Here is a 25,590-nt window from a genome sequence, read left to right on the forward strand (position 1 = left end):
AATTGATATAACACGAAAGTGAAACATGTCTTTGCAGAGGTATTTGAGTGTTTGTGCGTTGTTTCACCACAAGAGAAAAAAAAATGCTACCACAACCGATTTCAAAGTCGCGCGAAAAACGACAAGTAGCTCAAAACTCCCAGCATGGACCTTAAGCTCAAAGCACGCACGAAATGAGCATACAAAGGACATGCGTGAACCAACTGTCCCAGCTCGACTCTTGAAGCGCGCTGTCCAAGCAGAAAAGCAGACGCACGAAACGAACGCACAACTATACACGAGACAAGCGCGAACAACTATCACAAATTTTAGGTCTTCGAGTGTGAACAGCGTGGTACTTTCGTAAACGCAGCTGTGAGTGAAGTGACCTACACGCTCTTTCGAATCATCATCATCATCATCATCATCATCATCATCACCAGCCTGACTACGTCCACTGCAGGACAAAGGCCTCCCCCTTGTTCCGCCAGTCAACTTGGACCTGTGCTTGCTGCTGCCAATTTATACCCGCAAACTTCTTAATCTCATCTGCCCACCTAACGTTCCGTCTTCCCCTAACCTGCTTGCCTTCTATAGGAATCCACTTAGTTACCCTTACTGACCAGTGGTTATCCTGTCTACGCGCTACATGCCCGGCCTATGTCAATTTCCTCTTCTTGATTCCAATTATGACAACCTCAATCCTGGTTTGATCCCTAATCCACTCTATTATCTTCTTGTTTCTTAACGTTACACCTGCAATTTTCTTTTCCATTGCTCGCTGTGCCGTCCTTAATTCAAGGTGAAACTTCTTTGTAAGTCTCCAGGTTTCTGCTCCATAGTTAGGTATCGGCAAGGTGCAGCTGTTATCTAGATTCCTCTTGAGGGATAGTGGCAATCTACCCTTCATGATTTGAGAGTGCTTGTCAAACGTGCTCCACCCCATTCTTCTTCTTCTAGTAACTTTAATCTTGTGGTTCGACTCCGCGGTTATTACCAGTCCTAAGTAGACAGTTTTTCACGATTTCTATAGCACTGTTACCTATCTCGAAGCGCTGCTCTCTTTCGTGGTTGTTCTACATTATTTTCGTTTTCTGATGATTCATTTTGAGACCAACGTTTCTGCTTTTCTTATTTAACTCCGTGATCATGAGTTGCAATTCTTCCCATGAGTTACTCAGCATTATAATGTCATTGGCGAAGTGCAAGTTACTAGTGTACTCTCCATTAACTCTTATCCCTAAGTGTTCCAATTCTAGGCCTCTGAAAACCTCCTGTTAGCACGCGGTAAATAGCATTGGGGAGATCACATCTCCTTCTTTACACCCTTCTTGATTGGTATTCTGTTGATTTCTTTATGAAGCATGATGGTAGCAGTTGATCCCCTGTTGATTTCTTCCAGCATGTTTATATATGCTTCGTTAACGCCCTGATTCCGCAGTGTCTGCATGACTGCTGATATTTCCACTGAATCAAACGCCTTCTCGTAATTTTTGAAGGCTATGTATAGTCGTTGCATATATTACTTAAAGCCTTAAAGGGCCTTAAAGGGTGCCTGGAACGGTTTTTTCACATTCCGTTTTTGATTAGACAACTACAGGAGCAAATAATGGGCACCAGTGCTCAAGCGAGACACCGAATGTTAACGGAGCTACGAGAACTAAAAAAGTACCTTTTTCTTCCGCTTCGTCTTTCACCCTTAACTGCCCTCAACTCTTCCTTCGAACACTCGGGGCTAAGCTCCGCCTTCAAGGCGCCTGCGTCACGATGTGGCATGAGACCACATACGCATAAATCCCACCGCTGATCCGATAGGCAGTCTGTGCTGCGCGTTCCACAGCCAATCATATCAGCTGGAAACGATGATGCCAGTGGAGCAGAGCGTGTCGCTTGGTGTATGGACGGTTGAAAACGCGTTCGGCCGAGTGGCAGCGATCTGGAGCGATTTGCAGCTTTAAAGCATTGTAATAAATTACAAAGTTTACGCAAAGACCTCAAACCGGTCTCCAAATTACCCTTGGGACTAGGTCTAGCGGTCCACTGTGTTTGCAAAAAATTGTCAAAACAATTTCAGGGTCCCTTTAATTATTATGTGGGGTTTAACGTCCCAAAACCACCACATGGTTATGAGAGACGCCGTAGTGGAGGGCTTCGGAGATTTTGAGTGCCTGGGGTTGTTTAACGTGCGCCGAAATCTGAGCACATGGGCCTACAGCATTTTTGCTTCAGCCAACAATGGAGCCGCCACAGCCAGAATTCGATCCCGCGACCTGCGGGTTAGCAGCCGAGTACCTTAGCCACTAGACCACCGCACCGAGGCTGAATAAAGAGACTTGACACCACGGTAAAAAAAAAAGCTTATGTACGTAAATGGGCTCATGAGTCCAATCACTCAGATTAAGATTAGGCCGTGAGTCCAAGTTTGGGTAAATTCATGTAATATTTTATTGAGTAAGATCTCGAGTGAATCCGGCTGAAAACAACTTTATCGAGTCTCAGTCCGGGTGAATGCGATTCAGAAAAATTAGGGCAAATCTGAGTCGGAGTGAGTCCCAAGGGCTAAATGTATTTGTTGAATGTGTCTGAGTGAGCACCACATTTTTCGCCACACTATGGTTCGCAGGCATAATGTACGATCCAGAGCGGAACCGTGCGGTGTGGCAGGAACCTCCAGGTGGGAGCAACGGTACCATGGCCGACGACATACGCTGCCTCGTCGAGCAGTATGCTCAATTCACCGTGAGGGAGTTGAATCTCACGGTGAGTGTACAACCGCATAGGATGGGTTCTATCTAGAAATGCAGCATTAGACAGAATTACGTTTTTCTACTGTTCCCAAAGTATGCGAACAAACGTAATGGCAAAGAACATAAGCTGCCGCTCAAATTTCTTGGTGGCTAGGCAAATGAAGTAGTTAATTAGCTTAGGATAACGGAAGCTTAGGTTTGTATGATATTACAGAATAAATTCACTGCGCCTAAAACAGGGGCAAACCTAGATAACAAGATTCAGCACCCACATAGACTAATTTCTTTCCATGACTCCAACATATTGCTACGTGGTTGGGATGTGGATGGCCACAGTAGTACGCTTCTTTAAGGTCAAATGTTTTATTTGTCCGAACTTGTCAAAAGTGAAAGCAAGGTTACCACGAGCAGTGTACGCTATACACTGATATTGGCTCTCGGTGCGTCGGCCATCTATCGTGTGACCATGCAGCGTTGAAGCACGTCGGCACTTATACCTGCGCCCTAGAATATTGAGGTGTGTCCCTAGCGACCATGTATGCTCTAGAAAAGTCCTAATGTTTACTTGGAATGCGTCGTCGCATCGGAAGTTTCTACGATTATATTTTCAGGGTTCTTCATCAATCAGCGTGGTTCGCATAGGTGGCACTTGCACGTGTAATGGGGTGATAACAGAGTTTGAGAAAGGAGTGTGGCATTGGCACATGATGAAAGTACAATAGGAAGCAAATAAAAGCAATGAATAACTATAATATAGTGATAGAAGAGAAACTAGAGTCCGAAGGTTCTCTAACGTGCATAAACCTTTTTCAGGCACACGACATGCACGACTTCAGGCTGCGCACGCCGCCGTTGAGAGTCTGTTACTTCCTCCCATATAACCTCGTTGTCTAGAGTGCCTTAACGTCACAGCACCTTGAATGGAATGAACTATCGTCGAAAGACTTTTTCGCCTAGTCTGCGTCATCGTATCGGAGTCCACACACAAATGCGGTCGCCGGACTGGCATTCAACGAAGCGTCGTTGAAGGTGGTAGTGGCTACGCTCAGTCGCCTGCTGATTCTTGATGCGTAGGCGGGTGAACTGTCGGGCTTCCTCGGTGAACTGAAGGGAGACAATTACGTCAATATTTTTCTAGTCTGTCCCGTTGGGTAACATGGTGTCGAGTATCGACGCCGCACTCCGTCCGTAAACCAACCTAAATGGTGTCATCTACGTCGTTTGTTGTACCGCTGTGTTGTGCGCAAATATCACAGATGGAAAGATGTCATCCAGTGTCTTAAGCTCCACGTAACTTGAATGGTCACCTTATTGCTACTACCCAAATTCGTCATCGCCCCATCACTCGTTTGAGTACTGCCGTGCGCAAACCACGCCAAAGTCACTGACTTAAACTCAATAGGAAGAAATTCTTGTGATAAATTGCTTTGTTCTTTTTGTGATATACAATATAATTAACCGCAGCTTTCCGCGCTTCTTCTACCTTTTTTTTCGCTGCTTCAGAACAGTTGGATGGGATTGCATACATCACGAAGGACGGTGCGTAGCCCGTAACGTCGGGAAGCGCTCTGCTGTATTCGTCTGTTAGATTTGAAAGCAGGTTAGTCCACCATTTTTATCGCTCGTCATTATTGTTTCAACTAAATATGGTTACGATGGTCTGGTTCGTCCACTCGTTAATAGCACTGTAATACGGATGATGCGATGAGGTGAAGAGCTGGTATATTTGATTATGTTTTATAAATTGTTTAAGGTTTCCTGCAGCAAATTCTGTTTTACGATATGAAAGGAACTTCCGAGGCTTTCCGGTAACAAAGGTGGTTTTTTAGGCATCAGATACAGGCGTCGCTGTTCTCAATTTCATTGGGGCACGCCCATACGAAGTGAGTAGCATGGTCGATAACGAAGCAGAAAAATCTTTTTGATGTGCCAGAAAATTTCCCTATTTTGTCCATCACGAAAGAGTCAAAAGACTTTTCAGCAAAAGGCAGGGGTTCAAGTGTTCCATATTTGTTTGTTTTCGTCGTCTTGCATCTCTAGCATGTATCGCAATATAGAGTGTAGGTGGCGACATGGGTTACCATGTCCAATCAATATTACGGCGACAACCGGGAGAGCGCCATCACTCCTACATGCTCACAATGTTCATGACCGTTCTTAAGAATGGTTGAGTGTAGCCCATAGGTCTTCAAGTTCTTTTCTTTTGACAATGACAAAATTGTATTCCAATGAATACGTTCCTTTTCGGTGCTCATTGCTGCATCACTGAAGTTCATCGTGGAACAGAATTTTGACTATTGGTGCTCTGGCGAGTGCATCTGCTTCGACATTGCTTACGCTCTTTTATTGCCTGATGTTTCATTTATATACCGCGTCTCTCATAATCATATGGTGGTTTTGGGACGTTAAACCCTACATAACAATGAAATCCTTGATATATCGATAGTTTCAATCACCAGCTGAAAAGACGATCTTGAGGATTCCTAATATTCATCAGCCACTGCAGTACAGAGTGATCCATTACAACAGCGATTGGCTTTGTATGAAGGTAGCAGTGTCATTTTGGCTTTGTACGAAGGTAGCAGTACTAAAAGCAACATAATCGTAGCCGCAATTGTACCCTTTCCTGTCCACAAATTCTTTGTACGTGACATTTTTTCAGCTTTACACCACCACGTCTCGCACCATTACTGCATGGGAGTGTGCATGAAGCGAATGGCTCGACAGTACTACTCTAGGGGTCACGGATATTTTACACCATCAAAAAACACAATATTGAGCTCTCTGTGTCATCTTAACCTTCTTTTTTTTTGAAGGATCAGAGCATTATATATATATATATATATATATATATATATATATATTAACACACAATAATGCCAAGGAAATTAGAGGGAAAGTGAAGAAACCAAATTGTATTGTAAATGTGAGTGAATAAAAGTAGGTGAAAAGATAACTTGGCGTGAGCGGGAACCAAACATACATATATATATATATATATATGTATATATATATATATATATATATATATATATATATATATATATATATATATATATATATATATATACATATATATATATATATATATATATATATATATATATATATATATATATATATATATATTGCCACGCTGTGTTGGTGGCAGAATACGAGAGCGAAGAAGTGAATGGCAGCTGTGGCTGAGTAAACAGTCCTCTACTTTGAGTTCCTGCCTATCGTTTCCTCTCGCGACAGACTGGTGGACGTGCAGGGTACTGTACTGCAACGTCTTATACCTGCTGGTCCTGAACCAGAAGCAACCACCGCCAGTGCACTAGGGTCTGCTGATATCTATCGAAGAAGCCACCGCCTTCAAGGACTACCACCACAGTACGGCCCCTTGGCAAGTTCCGTGAGGACAATGTATGCCACATCCGCAACCCAAACCGAGCATTACCCACTCGCTAGCGTACCCTGTGTCATCAACACGCCTCGCACACCCAACCCATTCCATGGTGATGCCGGTGAGGATGTCGAAGACTGACTGGGTTATGAGCCAGACCACGTCTCCCAGTCATCATAACGTCACACACACATATATATTATATATATATATATATATATATATATATATATATATATATATATATATATATATATATATATATATATATCTTGTGGGCATTTAAAGCATGCTTCTTCATCACCTGTACAAAACCATCATCACCTAGTGTTCTTCATTTTCATTGATAGTGGGGATGACCCTTGAGTAGGTTCTGTGCCTCAGAGGTAACGGTTTTTGCCACGTCTTCCAGGCCTAATAAAGGCGTGTGAAGGACTACGTCACACGTGGTGGAGGTTGCTCCTCGATTCCCCGTGCCTACTCGCCCACTTTACCTCCTCAAGCTTCGCTCAGGTCGCCGTTTGGGCTACGTGTCCACAAGCATGCCGCAGGATGAACCCTCAGGCACTTCTCCCTTTATTTCTCCGGCTACGACGGCCGCAGCTACTCACTCTTGGATCGTCAGTGGACCCCCTCGCGAGCCCCCGCTATTTGCTGGACTCTGAAACGAGGACGTGGACGACTAGCTACACCAATATGACATACTGAGCGCAGCGAACCGTCGGGACAATCCGCACAAACTCTGCCACATCTCCTTCTATCTTACTGGCGTGGCGAAGACTTGGTTTTTCAACCACCAGATTGACTTTCCCAACTGGAACGTTTTCAAAGAACATCTGCGACAAGTCTTCGCTACTCCAGCAGTTCGAGCCAGTCTGGAAAACAAGTAGGCGAATCTTATACCTCGTATATCGAGGATGTTCTCTCTCTGTGTCGACGCGTCAACAACACCATGTCCGAGACAGACAAAGTGCGCCATCTGCTTAAAGGCATAGGGCCTGTCGCTTTCAACGCTTTGGTCGTAAAGGACCCAAGTACCGTTGCTGACATTGTAGCTATGTGCCAGCGCCTTGATGAACTCTAATCCGCACGGCTGCAGCTGGACAACTCTCTTGCAGCCATCCCTGACAACCCTACTGCCGACCCCTCTTTACGAGTCGTGATCCGCAGCATGATACGAGAGGAACTGCAGTCACTCGGGTTTTCAACGCGTCAGTTTTCTTCTGAAACTCTTAGTACAAATTTACGGGACGTCGTCAAGGAGTAGTTGGTGGCTATGACTGATAATGCGTACAAAGACTTTCACGTCTCTAAAGCCCCACTGACTTACGCGCAAATCACAGCAGTTACTTCAGCCTTCGTTCCACTGATACCGCCGACGACGACGCCAGCCGATCTGGCGTCCCTGGCGCCCAGCACGCAAAACCTGCCTTACTATGCCCCACCGGTGCCAGCACACCTGAATTCCATAGTCCCCAGCCCAAACAACCAACCCTACTATCAATTATGGCGCCCGACGAGACCTACATGCTACTATTGTAGATATCGTGGACACATCGCACGTGTCTGTATCAAGCGTTAGCGAGACGAGCGTCGTGGATTTGACACTTACGACCGGGATGACTATGCCACAGCAAGCACTTTCCAGCGCCGTCCTTACGTTACGCTTCACGGTTGCTCCTCCTCGCCATCAATAACTCCGTAAATGGCTCCTCACTACCGTGATCTCAGGCATCGCTCGCCGTCCCCTCTACGTCGCTCTACGGCGCCACTTCGACCACCCTCACAGTTCGCCGACCGTTGCCCGGAAAGCTAAATTACGCAGCTTTGGGGGGAAAAGCTGCATTCAGCGAAGTGAAAAAAAATTTCTCCAGAACATCCTCATAATATGATACCTGTTTCGCTGGAAGGCATAGAAGTGGAAGTAATTAGAGACATGGTGCTAGTTTCTCGGTCATTCACGGAGATTTTTGTGCCCGTCTCCGCAAAGTTACTATGCCCTACGATGCACCTACGTTGCTCGCTGCTCAAGGGGACGCCATCCGACCTTCCGCCATGTGCACTGTTCGTCTCTACATTGATGGACTTCTCCATTATGTGGAATTTGCAGTGCTTAGTTCGTGTACTCAACAGCTAATATTAGGATGGGACTTTCTTTCAACGGCGTGCGCGTCGATCTGCTGCCGGCAACGCGTCGTACACATGAACGATACCGCCTATTCGCTTCATGCAGATGACGCACCACTTTGATATTATGCTGCAGAAGACACTGAGTTACCTCCGCACAGTCAGTGAATCGTTAAACTTCTGTCTGATGTCATTGACTAAGGCCATGTGCTCGTACAACCCTCCGTACGCTGTGTCACAAGAGGAATAGCCTTCGCATCAGGTCTAATACGTTTTGACGATGGCTTCGCATTCGTTTGCGCAACAAACCCGACGCCTGAAAAAAATTCTGGTTCCTAAGGGCTCAACGTTGGCTTGCGTTGCTACACCGGAGCCTCTCTCTGTGGTAACTTTTCAAGACGCTTTTCCTGAAGATATCCCTGTTGCACGTACCCCATCCACCTCCACTCTCAAAACCACCATCAGCTCTGACCTGACCCCTTCGCAGCCCCAACAATTGTTTGCCTTGCTGACTAAGCACGAAGCTCAGTTTGACGTCAATTCACTCATATTGGCACAGACATGCGTCACCACACATCACATTCAGACTGAGGGTACGTGAACTAAATCGTACGTCGTCGGCCATATCGCGTATTAGTAGCTGAGCGGAAACTTAATGAAGAAAACGTCGACGACATGTTGAGACGGAACATAATACGCCCCTCTGCTAGCCCTTGGTCATCACCTGTCATCTTAGTTCGAAGAAAAAGATGGTTCTGTGCGCTTCTCCTTAGATTACCGGACGCTAAACAAGATCACGTGCAAGGATGTATACCCTATGCCACGTATAGATGACGCCTTGGATTCACTACAAGGAGCTGAGTACTTCTCGAATCTCGACCTACGTTCGGTAAACTGCAGATACCGGTGCATGACGACGATAAAGAAAAGACATCATTTTCGACACCAGACGGACTTTACGAGTTCAATGTAATGCCCTTCGGCCTGTGCAACGCACCCGCAACATTCGAACGCACGATTCACATCATTTTGCACGGCCTGAAGTGGGAAACTTGCTTGTGCTATTTTTTTCTCGTCAACCTTCTCTCAACACTTACACCGTTTAGACTAAGTTTTCATGTGCCTTGGTACGGCTGACCTTCAGCTGAACACGAAAAAGTGCCGTTTTGCCAGCAAGACAACTAAGGGCTTAAACCACATTGTGAGTAAGGATGACATACGTTCTGATCCCGATTAAATATCGGCCATCATTCATTTTCCTCGTCCTAAAAGGACCAAAGCCTTACGCAGTTTTCTTGGCCTGGCTTCATACTTCTGACAATTCATACGAGACTTTGCCTCAATAGCGGCACCTTTGCGCAAATTACTCGGTTCTGGTGTTTGCTTTGAGCGGTCTCCTGCCTGCGGATCAGCGTTTAGCCATCTGATAAAATTCCCTGACATCTGAACCAGTATTTCGCTATTTCGATAAAACAGCACCCACACTCCTGCATATTGACGCTAGCGGTCACGGAATCGGAGGTATTCTACTGCAGCGCGATGAATCATCTCATGAAATGGTCGTTGCGTTTGCAAGCCACGTCCTGACCAACACAGAGAAGAATTGAACCATTACTGAACAGGAGTCTTTAGCTGTCGTGTGGTCGGTGCAGAAATTTTGACCTTATCTACATGGCCGTCATTTTACCATAGTTACAGACCATCATGCCTTATGTTGGCTTTCCACGCTCAAGAATTTGTCAGGACAGACGCCTTGGTCGATGGATTATACGTCTTCAAGAATACGACTTTACTATTACTTACAGGTGCAGCAAAAAGCACCAGAACGCAGATGCGCTTTCTCGCTGCCCGCGCCCTACCACGCCGTCCAATGCTACTTCTAACTTCAGCGAGGAACGCTTGAATAGTCCTTCCCCATCTGTTTCGTCCTTAGCCGCCATTGACAACATCCCTCCTGATGAGCACGGCTCCATCACAACACATCAACTCGCTGACGCTTTCTGTAGCCGCATCATAAATCGCCTTCAAAGGAAATCACGACCGCCTAATGCCCGCTTCCGGTGACAGCTCAAGCATTTCAAGCTCAATAACCGCGTTTTTTATCATCACATCTATCACCCGGATGATCAACGCTGGGTGCCCCTTTTGCCTCGCTTTCTTCGAGCCGATATTCATAAGGCCTACCACGACGACCTTACTGCTGGTCACTTTGGTTTCCAGAAAACATACGATCGCATTAAATGTCACTTTTACTGGCCAGGGATGTCCGCCAGCGTAGCAAAGTACGTCGCTTCCGACATCACCTTAATACGAAGAGCTGCAACCACTTCCATGTCCGTCAGCACCGTTTGAAGTCGTTGGCATCGGTCTATATGGTCCCTTTCCCACGACTCCCTATGGCCATCGATGGAAAGTGACAGCTGTCGATCACTTGACACTTTAGGCTGAAACGTCTTGCGTGAATTCGATCTCCACTTATGACGTGGCTACATTTATGATTGAAGCCTTGATCTTGCGTCACGGTGCTCCTCGTGTCATACTTAGTGACCGTGGAAAAGCTTTCCTTTCACAAATTGTGGGGGAATTGCTAAAAGTATCCGGCACCAGCCACAAGACAATCTCCAGCTATCACCCTCAAATCAACGGGCTCACTGAGCACTTTCATCGCACTCTGTCCGACATGATCGCCATGTACATTGAGCCATACCACACCAACTGGGATGCGATTTTGCCGTTCGTAACATTCGCTCATAATACCACCGTACAACGCACAACTGGTTACTCGCCGTTCTACCTTGTCTAAGGCTGATCGCCATCCTACTTTCTGGGCGTCTCGTTCTTGACAGCCCCGGTTACACATCTGCAACCTCCTGTGAACAATATGTGTCCCGCCTCCATCACTGTCACCAGCTCGCCATACTCAACACTGAGGAAAGACAAAAAGCCCGCAAAAATATGCATGATGCATCCCAAACCACTGTGACCTTTCACCCCGGCGACGAGGTGCTACTCCGGACACCATTCACAATCCTGGTTTACGGTACATATTTCAGTTTCGGTTCCTCGGCCCATACACCTTTTTAGAGTAGACCTCGCCCGTTAATTGTCGCGTTGAACTGTGATTGCTCCAAGTGACTGGCACTGTCACGGTGCTCAGATTTGGGACGCGTTAAAAACCCCAGGTGGTCTAAATTTCCGGAGCCATCCACTACGGCCTCACTCACATTCTTATGGTGGTTTTGGGACAACAAACCCCACATATAATGAATGAATCAATCAATCAATCAATTAGCACTGTCGCGGTACCGAGATAGTGCATGTCTCGCGTATTAAGCCTTTTGAGAGGCGTTCTCCGCATCTATAAGTTGCGGCCAGGATGGCCGCTCTCATGCGCAGGGAATAAGTGTGGGCATTTAGAGCACGCTTCTTCATCACTTGTACAAAACCATCATCACCTAGTGTTCTTCATATTCATCGTTAGTGGGGATGACCCTTGAGTCGGTTCTGTGCCTCAGAGGTAACGGTTCTGGCCACGTCTTCCAGGCATAATAAAGGCGTGTAAAAGACTACGTCGCAATATATATATATATATATATATATATATATATATATATATATATATATATATATATATTGTTACGTACAATCCAAATGGTGTACGAATAACTGTTTATTGGGGCGAACTTGTGCCCGAAAAGTGGCGGCGTCTGTAACAGGCGATCAGCAAAAAGGGATCAATCTCCGAGAGAGAAAAAACCCTCGAAGGGTGGTCCACTTCTTTTTCATCAAAATCCCGTGCTGAGGAAGCGCGCGCCGTCACGGCCTTTTCTTGTTTGATCATCAAGCCGCTGATCTCTTGGGGGGGGGGGGGTGGCGCACGAACTAGCGCGCGTAGTTTGAATACTGCGTTCGCCTTGCGTCATTATCCCTCCTCCGAAAATGCATCGTCCCGATGCGTAAAAGCAGTGTTGCTGAGATGGTCTGAATGCGTGGTTTCCATTGGAGAAATAGGTATTCCTCATAATCGGGTGTGTATAGTTCGATGTTCATTGCCTGTCATAGTATGGCTTCATTCTGACTACATGCCCGATTTCTGTGCTCCTTCGGCATCTTGATGAGCTCACTTGTCCTTCCGGTGACACCTCGTAGTTCAAGGAGCTGACGCGACGAAGGACTCGGTAAGGGCTGAAATAGCGGCGCATGAGCTTTTCGGAAAGGCCAGGCGTCCGCACAGGAGTCCAAATCCAAACTAGGTCGCCTGGTGCGTAGTCGACTCCTCTCCGACGAAGGTTGTAACGGTTTGCATCCACGCGTTGTTGTTGTTTTATGCGATGTCGCGCCAACTGCCGTGCTTCTTCGGCTCGCTGAATGAATTCGCTGATGTCAGGCTTGTGCTCTGTATTGTCGCCTACAGGCAGCATTGCATGTAATGGTGTGGTAACTACTCGACCATAGACAAGCTGGAATGGCGTCACTTTAGTAGTCTCCTGCACAGCAGTATTGTAAGCGAAAGTGGCGTACGGCAGTATCTTGTCCCACGCACGGTGCTCCAAGTCAACGTAAATGGACAACATATCGGTCAGAGTTCTGTTGAGTCGCTCGGTTAGCCCATTAGTTTGGGGGTGGTAAGCCGTTGTTTTCCTATGACTTGTGTGGGTAAGTTTCATAATGGACTGCGTCAGATTGGCTGTGAATGCAGTTCCTCGATCCGTGATAACCACCTTTGGGGCACCATGCCGTAGTACAATGTTAGTGACGAAAAATTCAGCTACTTCTATAGCCGTGTCCCTAGTGAGAGAGGCTGTCTCGGCATACCGGGTTAAGTAGTCTGTCGCCACTACTATCCATCGGTTGCCCATTGATGACGTGGGAAATGGACCAAGTAGATCCATTCCTACTTGTTCGAACGGAGACTCAGGTGGTTCAATTGGTTGGAGAAATCCTGCAGGTTTCAATGGAGGCGTTTTGCGTCTCTGGCAATCTCTACATGTCCTTACATAATGCTGTACAGCATCCAGTAACTTTGGCCAGTAGTATTTTGTGCGGATGCGAGCCAATGTTCTACTCACTCCGAGGTGTCCTGCTACTGGGTCATCGTGGCAGGCTTCCAGGATTTCGGGTCGCAAGGCCGAAGGAACGACGAGTAGAAATTTCTCCTTGCTGTGCTCGAAGTTTCTTTTGTATAAAACGTTGTTTCTCATGAGGTACGAGGACAATCCCCGGACGAAAACTCGAGGAACACGCACGGGTTGCCCTTCCAGATGCTTGATCAGTTTAAGCAACTCCGCGTCAGATCGCTGATATTCAGTCATGTCTGCGGTGCTCACGGCCCCAAGAAACGGAAAGTCGTCTCCATCTTTCCAGGTGCAGATTCCATTGGTGCGCGTGACAGGCAATCAGCATCGCTGTGCTTGCGACCCGACTTGTATACGACTGTATGTCGTATTCTTGCAACCTGAGGCTCCATCTAGCAAGTCGCCCAGAAGGGTCCTTTAGGCCTGCGAGCCAGCACAACGACTGATGGTCGCTCACTGCTCGAAATGGTCTACCATATAAGTACGGTCGGAATTTCTGTATGGCCCATATTATCGCCAGACATTCTTTTTCCGTCGCCGAATAATTTATTTCAGCTCTCGAAACAGTGCGACTAGGATATGCGACCACTCTTTCCTCTCCGTTTTGCAGCTGCACAAGGACGGCGCCTAGTCCCAAATTGCTTGCGTCTGTGTGAATCTCTGTTTCGGCTTCTTCGTGGAAATGTGCCAGGTCAGGGTGGTGTAGGAGCCGCTGTCGTAGCTCATTGAACGCCTCTTCTTGCTCGCTTGTCCAGGTGAAAGGCATGTCTTCTTTCGTCAGTCGGGTTAGTGGCTTCGCAATCTTCGAAAAATCTTTAACGAATCTTCTGTAATAGGCACAAAGTCTTAAGAATCGTCTCACAGCCCTTTTATCTGTTGGTCTAGGAAACTTTTCTACAGCTGCTGTCTTTTCGGGGTCAGGTCGAATGCCTTCAGAGCTAACCACATGACCGATGAAAAGCAGTTCATGAAAACCAAAATGGCACTTTTGGGGTTTTATCGTCAGCCCTGCTGAACTAATCGCTTCGAGCACAGTACGACGTCGTTCCACATGCTGATCGAAGGTGGCCGAAAAGATCACGACGTGATCGAGATAAACAAGGCAGGACTGCCATTTTAACCCGGACAGCACAGTATCCATCATCCGCTGAAATGTGGCGGGTGCGGAACACAGGCCAAATGGGAGTACCTTGAACTCGTATAACCCATCTGGGGTCGCGAAAGCAGTTTTCTCGCGATCTCGTTCGTCCACCTTTATCTGCCAGTATCCGCTCTTGAGGTCTAGAGAGGAAAAGAATTTCGCGTCTCGTAGTCTGTCAAGGGTGTCATCGATCCTTGGAAGGGGATAGACATCCCGCTTTGTGACGACGTTCAATTTTCGGTAGTCAACGCAGAAGCGCAAGGTCTGGTCCTTTTTGTTTACCAGTACTACAGGTGAGGCCCATGGGCTGGCCGACGGTTGAATTACGTCGTCCCTGAGCATTTCTTCAACTTGGCCTCTGATGACTTCTCTCTCTTTTGGTGACACTCGGTACGGGTGCTGGCAAATAGGTCTAACAGATTGATCGACTATGATGCGGTGTTTGATGATAGATGTTCTTTGCACTTTCGATGACGTGGAAAAACATGAGGCGTACTCCCGTATAAGGCTCTCGATTTTTTGTTTCTGGTTCGGTGATAGGGCTGCTTCGATCTGGATAGATGCGAGTATGGAATCTATACCGTCAGGGTGCAGTGGTGCAGTCTCGGAAGAATTCAAATCCGTAATCGGAACGTAATCATGCAAGTGACCAACCACAGTTCTCTTCGCAAGGTGCTGCACCTCATTTCGGAAATTTGTCAGGAAGACACTCGTACACCCATCACGCAGTCGTACAATACCTCTTGCTGCACAGATCCCTTTCTCGAGTAATAGTTCAGTATTGCTTTCTGCCATTTCTTCATAGTCGTTGTACACATTGCTTTTTACGGTGACAACGATGATGGATCTTGCAGGTACTGTTATATCATCACCTGCAATCTGGAGCGCATCGAATCGTTTTTCACTCTCAAAAGTCGCGATGGCGTGTTTCGTCGAGAACGAAACGCACGTTTCCTGCAAGTTTATCACTGCGCCATTGGCCTGCAAAAAGTCCATTCCGATAATTACATCTCTTGAACACTCCGACAGGACAATGAAGCTGGCGACGTAGGTGAAGCCGCGTATCCCAACTCTAGAGGTACACATGCCTGCCGGATCGATAAGGTGTCCCCCGGCGGTTCGCACTTGTTGTCCTATCCAAGGGGTCAGCACTTTTTTCAGCGTTCTGGCAAGTCCCCTGCTCATGACGGAATAGTCTGCGCCTGTGTCTACTAAAGCATTCGTTTCGTAGCCGTCTATAATTACCGACAAATCAGAAGCGACGTTACCATTTCCGCACGTAGTTTCGTGTCCGTCATCACATTTTTAAATCGGCACTGGAGGTTGTTTTCTTGCGTCGGCAGCGGCCTTACCTCCCCAGGTCGCCGATTCTAGTTTTCTCGAAGCGGGCTGTGGGGAAGTCGCCTCGGAGAGTTTGAAGATGGGCGCGGACTTGGTGACCGATACCTCAGTGCGCTGTCGACCGAGACTGATGCTGCTGCGAGGAGTGAGCCCCTTGACGCGTTGACAAGTACTCCTCGATTTCAAAAGGTCGCTCCCCATTCCTTGGACAGGCAGCGTTTACGGGAAAACCCCGAAGTCCAGCTCGGCGATGTGCACACATCCGGTAAAGATGGCCAGCTTCGCCGCAGTGATAACAAAGCGGAATTCGATCAGGAGTGCGCCATATATCAGCTTTTCGGATCCTAGTCTCGGCTGGGGACGGCGTAAATCGAGGTTTCGGCAGATGCGTGCTTGCTGCGGCGAAATAAGGTCCAGGGGCGGCGAAAGGAGGTACAGGGGTGTTTCTCAGTGCCTCGGCGTACGAGACTGCGGGCTGCATCGGAACTGACGCTTGAACAGGCTGGGCTTGTGGCTGCTGCTCACGGACTGCCTGTCTCACCTCCTCCCGAACAACTTCCCCTAAAGACGAGACCGTTGAGGGGTTACCGTTTAGCTTCTGGAGCTCTTCTCGAACCACCGATCGAATGAGCTCTCGTAATACGTTGATGCCATTCCCGAAGACTGCTGACACCGCGTCTACGGATGCGACGTTAACATCTCGATTGTAGTGCCTCGTTCGCTGTTGCAGAGTCTTTTCAACCGCTGTCGCCTCGGTGCGAAATTCAGCGACGTTCCGCGGGGGACATCGGAGCAAACCGGCAAAAATCTCCTGCTTCACCCCACGCATCAGGTGCCAAAGAGTCTTGTCCTCGCTCATATTTTGACCAGACCGGCGGAATAACCGGCACATGTCTTCCACATACATTGCGATGCTTTCATTGTTGTGCTGGTTTCTTGCCTGCAAGGCAGCTTCAGCTCTTTCCTTGCGGTCTGTACTCGGGTATGTGGCCAGTAGCTCTCATCGGAAATCATCCCACGATCGAATGGTACCTTCATGGTTTTCAAACCACGTTCGTGCGCTGTCCTGCAATGCGAAATAAACTCGGCGGAGCTTCCGTTCTTCGGGCCATCCGTTGCAGTTGGCGACGCGCTCAAAACCCTCCAGCCAATCCTCGGCGTCTTCAAGAGGATCGCCATGAAAAGGGTCCGGCGTCCGTGGCTCATCGACAACGACGTGCGTGGCAGCGACTGGAGACGAAACGGCGTGTGCGGCAGCGGTTGGGGACGACATTTCGGTACTCTCACCGGAGATAGCTGGAGACACTCTGGGCTCTAGTGGAAGGGGAAATTCCGGCGGCTCACCACGTAGACGACGGCTGGAGCGCTGATGAACTGGCGTGAGCTCAGTTGGTTCGACTGCTCGTGGTTCCGGGCTGCTTCCTCGAAGTCCAACTGGGTTTGGGATCATTACCCAGCACCTCCACCAGAATTGTTACGTACAATCCAAATGGTGTACGAATAACTGTTTATTGGGGCGAACTTGTGCCCGAAAAGTGGCGGCGTCTGTAACAGGCGATCAGCAAAAAGGGATCAATCTCCGAGAAAGAAAAAACCCTCGAGCGGTGGTCCACTTTTTTTTCATCAAAATCCCGTGCCGAGGAAGCGCGCGCCGTCACGGCCTTTTCTTGTTTGATCATCAAGCCGCTGATCTCTTGGGGGGGGGGGGGGGCGCACGAACTAGCGCGCGTAGTTTGAATACTGCGTTCGCCTTGCGTCAATATATATATATATATATATTGTGAGCGCTGACTATGTACTTCATCTTCATCTGTATGACCAAACCATTGTAGTGATCATCATCGTATGTCACGCGGGCTGGCTCTCTGGCTCGTGCGTCTGGATTAAAAAAGGATAACCTGGTTGCTGCCGTACCGGACGTGGTCTCATAAGTGGTGGAGCGTGCTTTGGTTCCCACGTCCTGCTCTACCCGTCACCCCTGGAGCTCCGGTCTGGTCGACGGTTGTGCCCTCAAGCAACAGCAATGGCAGAACCCAACCCGCCCACTGCTGCAACCGCTCCTTCTCAGCCTCCTAGGCTTCACTACACCGTGAGTACCTCTCATCGAGACCCTCCGGTATTTTCCGGCCTTCGCAACGAAGACGTCGAAGAATGGCTCGACAGTTATGATCGAACCAGCGTTTGTAATTATTGGGACGAGGCGCACAAACTGCGCTACGTTCCTTTTTACCTCGATGGCGTCGCTAAAACATGGTATTACAACCACGAGAGCGACTTCTCCGACTGGTCGGCCTTCACGGGGCATCTCCGTCAGGTATTTGGCACGTCTGCAGGATGTTCTGTAGTAGCGAAACAGAAGCTCGCAACCCGCATTCAAGGGGACGACGAATCGTATACGTCCTACATTGAAGATATCCTGGCTCTCTGTCGCCGAGCACAAAATGACATGACGGAGACCGATCGCGTCCGACATCTACTGAAAGGCATCAACTCTGTGGCCTTCAATGCTCTCGTGATTCAGAATCCGACTACCGTCCGGGACGTCATCACTATATGCCAACGCCTGGACGCGCTTCATTCCATGCGCCTTCCACACGCCTCCTGCGACGCTCGCTTTACCAAAGAGCATGAATTGCGGGCCCTTATCCGCACAATTGTCAGAGAAGAACTTCACGGCCTTATTCCAGGCAACCCTACCGTTGCGTCTGTCCACACACCTCCTCCCAACCTGCGAGAGATAATCAAGGACGAACTGGCGTCAATGACAAGCGCTGCACATGCCCCGTCTCCTGTACGCTTCCCAGTGCCTTCGTACGCAGAAGTTGCATCGCGGGCCCCTGCACCAGTTCCAACCGTGCCTGCGGACGTCGGATGCGACCATGTGGCTGCGATGACAACGCAAGCGCCAAGGCCACGCCACTATTCTACATGGCGTCCTCCCCGCCCCATCTGCTTCTACTGTGGAATAAGGGGTCATATATCCCGTTTTTGCCGCCGCCGTCAGCAGGATGAACGACGCGGTTACTCAGCTTACGAGAGAGACTTTTCCCCGCGACCCGATGAATACGATCCCGCACCGTATCCATCCACCTTCCGTCAGTCGCCCTCCCCTCCACGGTCTCATGCTGGGCCTCATCCGTCTCGTTCATCTCGCCGCCGTTCTCCGTCACCGTTTCGGCGTACGTCATCACCCTTGCGTCCCGCTCCGATCTCTCGGGACTCGGAAAACTAGAATGTGCAGTTTTTGGAGGGGAAACTGCTTGTCGTCGGAACGCTACAACTCCTCCGTCTCGTCCAGCTAATTTACTGCCTGTTTCTGTGGAAGGTGTTTTTGTTGACGCCCTTATAGACACTGGAGCCGCAATTTCGGTAATTGATCGTGAATTGTGTTTTCGCCTGCGTAAAGTGCAAACTCCTTATGCCGGTCCCATGTTATGCGGTGCTAATGACAGTCCAATTCGCCCGACCGGGTTGTGCACTGCTCGTATTCTAATCGATGGAATCCGTCATCACATACAATTGGCTGTGCTGTCTTCGTGCGCTCATCAGATAATCTTAGGATGGGACTTCTTGTCAGCGGCGTCTGCTGTAATTTCGTGTGGTCGGCCCCTCATTCGTATTACCGACACTGAGCTTTCTTCTGCTGCCGACCTTTCGTCACCCAACCTTGTGACAGCGGCGGATTTCCTCCTGCCTCCCGGACGAGAACGTGTCCTTACGATCAAGTCACGTGACATTCTAGATGGTGACGCTGTGGTTGCTCCTTGCCAGCGCTGCATTTTTCGAGGGATCACCATCGCATCTTGTTTAGTGCGGTTCTCCCGTGGTTATGCAAGCATCACGGCCTGCAACACGACGCCAGAACCACTTCTTTTGCCTGAGGGGACCACTGTTGCCAGCATTACCGAAGAAGCACCGCTTTGTGTCGTCACTGGTTCATCTGCTTCGTCATCCTCAAAGTGTATGCCAGCGGAAGATGCATTTCCTGCTCTCAAGGCCACTTTGTGTGAACATCTCAACCCAACGCAAACGGATGCCTTGCTAGCGTTATTAATGAAGCACAAAACTTGCTTTGACGTTTGTTCCGAAGGTCTGGGTCAAACAACAGTGACCGCCCATCGTATCGACACCGACGGATCCCGTGTGATTCGCCGCCGCCCTTACCGTGTGTCGGCTTCTGAGCGCAAGCTTATAGAAGAACAAGTCAACGACATGCTCGCGCGCAACGTCATCAGGCCTTCGACAAGCGCATGGTCTTCTCCTGTCGTACTAGTGAAAAAAAAGGATGGCTCGGTACGGTTTTGCATTGATTACAGATCACTTAACAAAATCACTCGTAAGGACGTCTACCCAATGCCTCGCATTGACGACGCTCTTGATACTTTACAAGGTGCCGAGTACTTTTCAAGTCTTGACTTGCGCTCCGGTTATTGGCAGATTCCAATGCACGAGTCTGATAAAGAGAAGACTGCGTTTGCTACCCCAGATGGGCTCTTTGAATTCAATGTAATGCCTTTCGGCCTGTGCAATGCCCCAGCCACATTCGAACGGATGATAGACACGGTACTGCGGGGATTAAAATGGAAGACCTGCCTTTGCTACCTGGACGACATTGTCATTTTTTCGTCGAGCTTCTCACAGCACCTGGAACGGCTAGACGAAGTCCTCACGTGTTTAGCTAAGGCCGGTCTCCAGCTCAACACTAAGAAGTGTCGGTTTGCCAGTCACAGCATCAAGGTATTAGGTCACGTCGTCAGTAAACATGGCGTTGAGCCCAATCCCGACAAGGTTGCCGCGGTGCTGCACTTTCCTACACCAACCACACAAAAAGACCTCCGCAGCTTCCTTGGCTTAGCGTCGTATTTTCGCCGCTTTGTACGTGATTTCGCTACTATTGCGGCTCCTCTACACAAACTTCTGACCACGAGCGCACCCTTTGTCTGGTCGGATGACTGCGAAGCTGCTTTTCACACCCTCAAGCGATGCCTCACATCACGGCCAGTGCTTCGCCATTTCGACCCTGCAGCACCTACTGTGCTACACACTGACGCAAGTGGACTTGGCATCGGTGCTGTCCTTCTTCAGCGGAACCACGCTTCCGAAGAACAAGTCGTGGCCTACGCGAGCCGTACTCTATCACATGCTGAGCGAAACTACAGCATCACTGAGCAAGAATGTCTCGCCATCGTGTGGTCCATACAAAAGTTTCGTCCTTACTTATACGGCCGGCATTTCACAATAGTGACTGACCATCATGCTCTGTGTTGGTTATCGTCTCTCAAAAATTTGTCGGGACGCCTTGGCCGTTGGGTACTACGATTGCAAGAGTATGACTACAGCGTCACATATAGGTCGGGCCGAGAACACCAAGATGCCGACGCTTTGTCCCGTTGCCCGCTCTCGCAGAGCGCCGAAGTGTCACCTTCCATCTGTTCGTCACCGCCCGCCAAAGTGACCAAACAGACGGCTGCTCCTTCGAAACAGTTAATTGCCTCGGCGGACCTTCTTTCGTCCACAGATCTCGCCTCGCTCCAACATGCCGATACCTACTGCCGCACAATCATCGATCGGCTGACTGGCTTATCGCGTGCTCCAAACAGCCGCCTAAGACGGCAACTTGCCCGTTTCAAGCTTCAAGAGGGAACATTATGTCGGCAAATTTACCATCCTCTCGGTAACCAATGGGTTCCCGTCATTCCTCGCTCACTTCGTCTGGAAGTTCTACAAGCGTTTCATGACGATGCGACAGCTGGCCACTTAGGGTTCCACAAGACCTACGACCGCCTCAGGACTCGCTGCTTTTGGCCTGGCCTCTCCACTTCTGTCGCCAAGTACGTCGCTTCCTGCGCGTCATGCCAGCACCGAAAACGTACCACGTCTTTTCCCGCAGGGCCACTGCAACCACTGCCGTGCCCGTCCACTCCCTTTGAATTTGTGGGCATAGACTTATACGGACCTCTTCCGCTTACGCCAGCCGGTCACCGTTGGATTGTTACTGCCGTAGACCACCTTACTCGCTACGCGGAGACGGCAGCTCTTTCATCTGGCGCTACCTCTGAAGTAGCCGATTTTTTCCTTCGCGCCATTATTTTACGACATGGCGCACCGCGTGTGCTCCTTAGTGACCGTGGCAAGACATTTCTTTCACATGTCCTTGCTGAAGTCTTAAAGGCCTCTAACACTATTCACAAGACCACATCAGCGTATCACCCGGAAACTAATGGTCTGACTGAGCGTTTTCACCGAACTTTGTCCGACATGATCTCTATGTACGTGCAACCAGATCACAAAAACTGGGACACAATACTTCCTTTTGTCACGTTCGCATATAACACTGCCATACAGCGTACAACGAATTTCAGCCCTTTTTTTCTCGTGTATGGCCGTGTACCGACTTTTGTTCTGGACACCACCTTTTTGTCCACATCCTCCAATCCATCTTCAGCTCTCCCGGAAGAGTTCGCCGCTCGCGTCGCCCGCTGCCGTAAAATCGCCCGTGCCAACACTGCTGCCATTCAGGACAAGAGAAAAATCGACATTGATGCGAAGCGTCGAGTTGTTGTGTTCCGCCCAGGCGACGAAGTCCTTTTGTGGACACCTGTTCGTGTACCTGGGCTCTGCGAAAAATTCCTTCACCGGTATCTCGGTCCATACACCGTCCTGGAACGAACATCTGAAGTCAACTATCGCGTTGCTCCTGTCAACGCGGCTTCTGATCGTCGTCGCCGCCACACCGAGATCGCCCACGTCTCTCGACTGAAACGATATATTCGGCGTCCCAACTCTTTCTAACTTGCTGCCCTCTTTCGCGAAGGGGGGAAAATAAAGTGAGCGCTGACTATGTACTTCATCTTCATCTGTATGACCAAACCATTGTAGTGATCATCATCGTATGTCACGCGGGCTGGCTCTCTGGCTCGTGCGTCTGGATTAAAAAAGGATAACCTGGTTGCTGCCGTACCGGACGTGGTCTCATAATATATATATATATATATATATATATATATATATATATATATATATATATATATATATATATATATATGTGTGTGTGTGTGTGTGTGTGTGTGTGTGTGTAAGGGATATGGCACAACGGGAGCGTTGTCAACAAGGATAAATATATTTATTTCCCAACAGTTTCGGGAGGGGTCCTCCCTTCATCAGGGGATGAGTTATACTGACATGAACTTCCAAACTTCGTTGCTGCCGCGTCCCTCTCGCCTTGAAAGATGTTTGCGAGAGTGAGAGGGAACTAAGAAAAGGAAAGAAACAAAAAAGGGGGGAGAAAGAAGACGAAAAAGAAAAAGAAAGAAAAGAAAGTATAAAAGAGGAAGAACCACTGTCAAAACAGAGAACGAAACCGACTGTCCATGTACGTCCACATACGGTTCTTATCACGTGCTGTTTAGTTCTCGACGTGTGCCGGGCCACCCAAGCTTGTCGCCGTGGTGCCGGGAGGGTCCGTGACAGCGTGCGTAAAGAAAGGGTTTCCCCGTAATGGGTCGGTCCGCGTGCGGCGTGCGCAAAGGAAGGGTTTCCCGTTAATGGGTCGGTCGGCTCTTTACCTTGAATCTTCGTCTGTTTCCCTTCAATGGTCATCAAGTGGTAGGCGAACGTAAACACTTTGTATGTGCATGTTGAAAAAAGAAAAAAAGGAAGAAAAAAAGGAAAAAAAAGAAAAACAAACAACAAGAAAGCACAGTATACACGTAGGAGTCAGTCAGAAAAAAGCATGGTCTCCAGCTATCAACCTTTGTCACCAATTTCCTCCTGGCTTACTTCTCGGAGGCAGTTGAGTTTTCCGGGGTCCTCGTTGATGCCGGCTACTACTGTTCGAAATTTGAAAATAAAATATGCCTCACGCTGTTCGCGCTCGCGTCTGTTTGAGAAACCGGACTGCAAAAGAGTTACGCTGATATTTTCAAAACTGTGGTTTGGCAGGCGCAGATGTCTAGATAAAGGTAGCTTCGGCAGTAAAGTGGCGTGGTACCGGTGATTATTGAACCGCAGCCGAAATGGCGTGTCTGTTTGGCCGATATATTCTTGTCCGCAGATGTTGCAATGTAGCATGTATATTACGTTACTGGAGTCACAATTAAGGCTTTCAGTTATGCAGAATTTGAAATCCGAGAAGTTCGCTTTGGATTCACGGGTTGTGACCATCTGTGGGCATACCTTGCATCGAGCTTTTCCGCAGGGATGGCATCCTGATTGAAATTTGGGGGTGTTTGTTTTTGCTCTGACAAGATTGTCCTTCAGATTTTTATCCCGGCGGTACACCACGTGAGGTGGCTTCGCGAAAATAGAAGTTAGTCGTTTGTTTTGCCTGATTATGTTGAAATGGCGGGAAAGTATGTTGTTGATTCGTGGCGCTGAGGAGGAGTAAGTTAGTACAAGGTTCGTTTGAGAAGTCGTTTTAGATACTCTGTTTGGTCCCTTAATTATATCATTCCTGTTCACGTTGCGAGCACGAAGTATGGCATCGTCAATAATGTCTTCCGGATAATTTTGTTTCAATAAGAATTGCTTTAGGTGTTCCGCGTGCCTCTCAAATTCCCGCATATCGGTGCATATTCTTCGGTACCGGTAGGCATATTCTTCGGTACCGGTAGGCCTTCGGTACCGGTAGGCATATTCTTCGGTACCGGTAGCAAAAACAAAAACCCCAAATTTCAATCAGGGTGCCATCCCTGCGGAAAAGCTCGATGCAAGGTATGCCCACAGATGGTCACAACACGTGAATCCAAAGCGAACTTCTCGGATTCCAAATTCTGCATCACTGAAAGCCTTAATTGTGACTCCAGTAACGTAACATACAAGCTACATTGCAACATATGCGGACAAGAATATATGGGCCAAACAGACACGCCATTTCGGCTGCGGTTCAATAATCACCGTTACCACGCCACTTCACTGCCGTACCTTTATCTAGACATCTGCACCTGCCAAGCCACAGTTTTGAAAATATCAGCATAACTCTTTTGCAGTCCGGTTTCTCAAACAGACGTGAGCGCCAACAGCGTGAGGCATATTTTATTTTCAAACTTCGAACATTAGTAGCCGGCATCAACGAGGACCCCGAAAACTCAACTGCCTCCGTGAAGTAAGCCAGGAGGCAATTGGTGACAAAGATTGATAGCTGGAGACCATGCTTTTTTCTGCCTGACTCGTACGTGTACACTGTCCTTTGTTGTTTTTTGTTTTTTCTTTTTTTCTTCCTTTGTTTCTTTTTTCCACATGCATATACAAAGTGTTTACGTTCGCATACCACTTGATGACCATTGAAGAGAAACGGACGAAGATTAAAGGTAAAGAGCCGACCGACCCATTAACGGGAAACCCTTCCTTTACGCACGCCGCACGCCGACTGACCCATTACTGGGAAACCCTTTCTTTACGCACGCCGTCACGGACCCTCCCGGCACTGCGGCGACAATCTTGGGTGGCCCGACACACGTCGAGAACTGAACAGCACGTGATAAGAACCGTATGTGGACGTACACGGACAGTTGGTTTCGTTCTCAGTGTTGACAGTGGTTCTTCCTCTTTTTTACTCTCTTTTCTTTCTTTTTTTATTTTTCGTCTTTTTCGCCACCTTTTTAGTTTTTTTTTCCTTTTTTTAGTTCCCTCTCACTCTCGCAAAAATCTTTCAAGGCGAGAGGGACGCGGCAGCAACGAAGTTTGGAAGTTCATGTCAGTATAACTCATCCCCTGATGAAGGGAGGACCCCTCCCGAAACGGTTGGGAAATAAATATATTTATCCTTGTTGACAACGCTCCCGTTGTCCCATA

General features: G+C 48.4%; 1 protein-coding gene across 1 annotated transcript in view; it reads left to right on the forward strand.

The window, feature by feature from the left end:
- Positions 1–25,590, forward strand: part of LOC119168610 (neprilysin-1) — a 638,470-nt gene that overhangs the window by 531,336 nt on the left and 81,544 nt on the right. The window contains exon 19 of the mRNA XM_037420008.2: positions 2,603–2,739. Coding sequence (XP_037275905.2) covers positions 2,603–2,739 — 137 coding nt within the window. The remainder of the gene's footprint in view (positions 1–2,602; positions 2,740–25,590) is intronic.

Source organism: Rhipicephalus microplus, chromosome 3 (assembly GCF_043290135.1).
Source record: "Rhipicephalus microplus isolate Deutch F79 chromosome 3, USDA_Rmic, whole genome shotgun sequence".
NCBI classification, from domain to species: domain Eukaryota; kingdom Metazoa; phylum Arthropoda; class Arachnida; order Ixodida; family Ixodidae; genus Rhipicephalus; species Rhipicephalus microplus.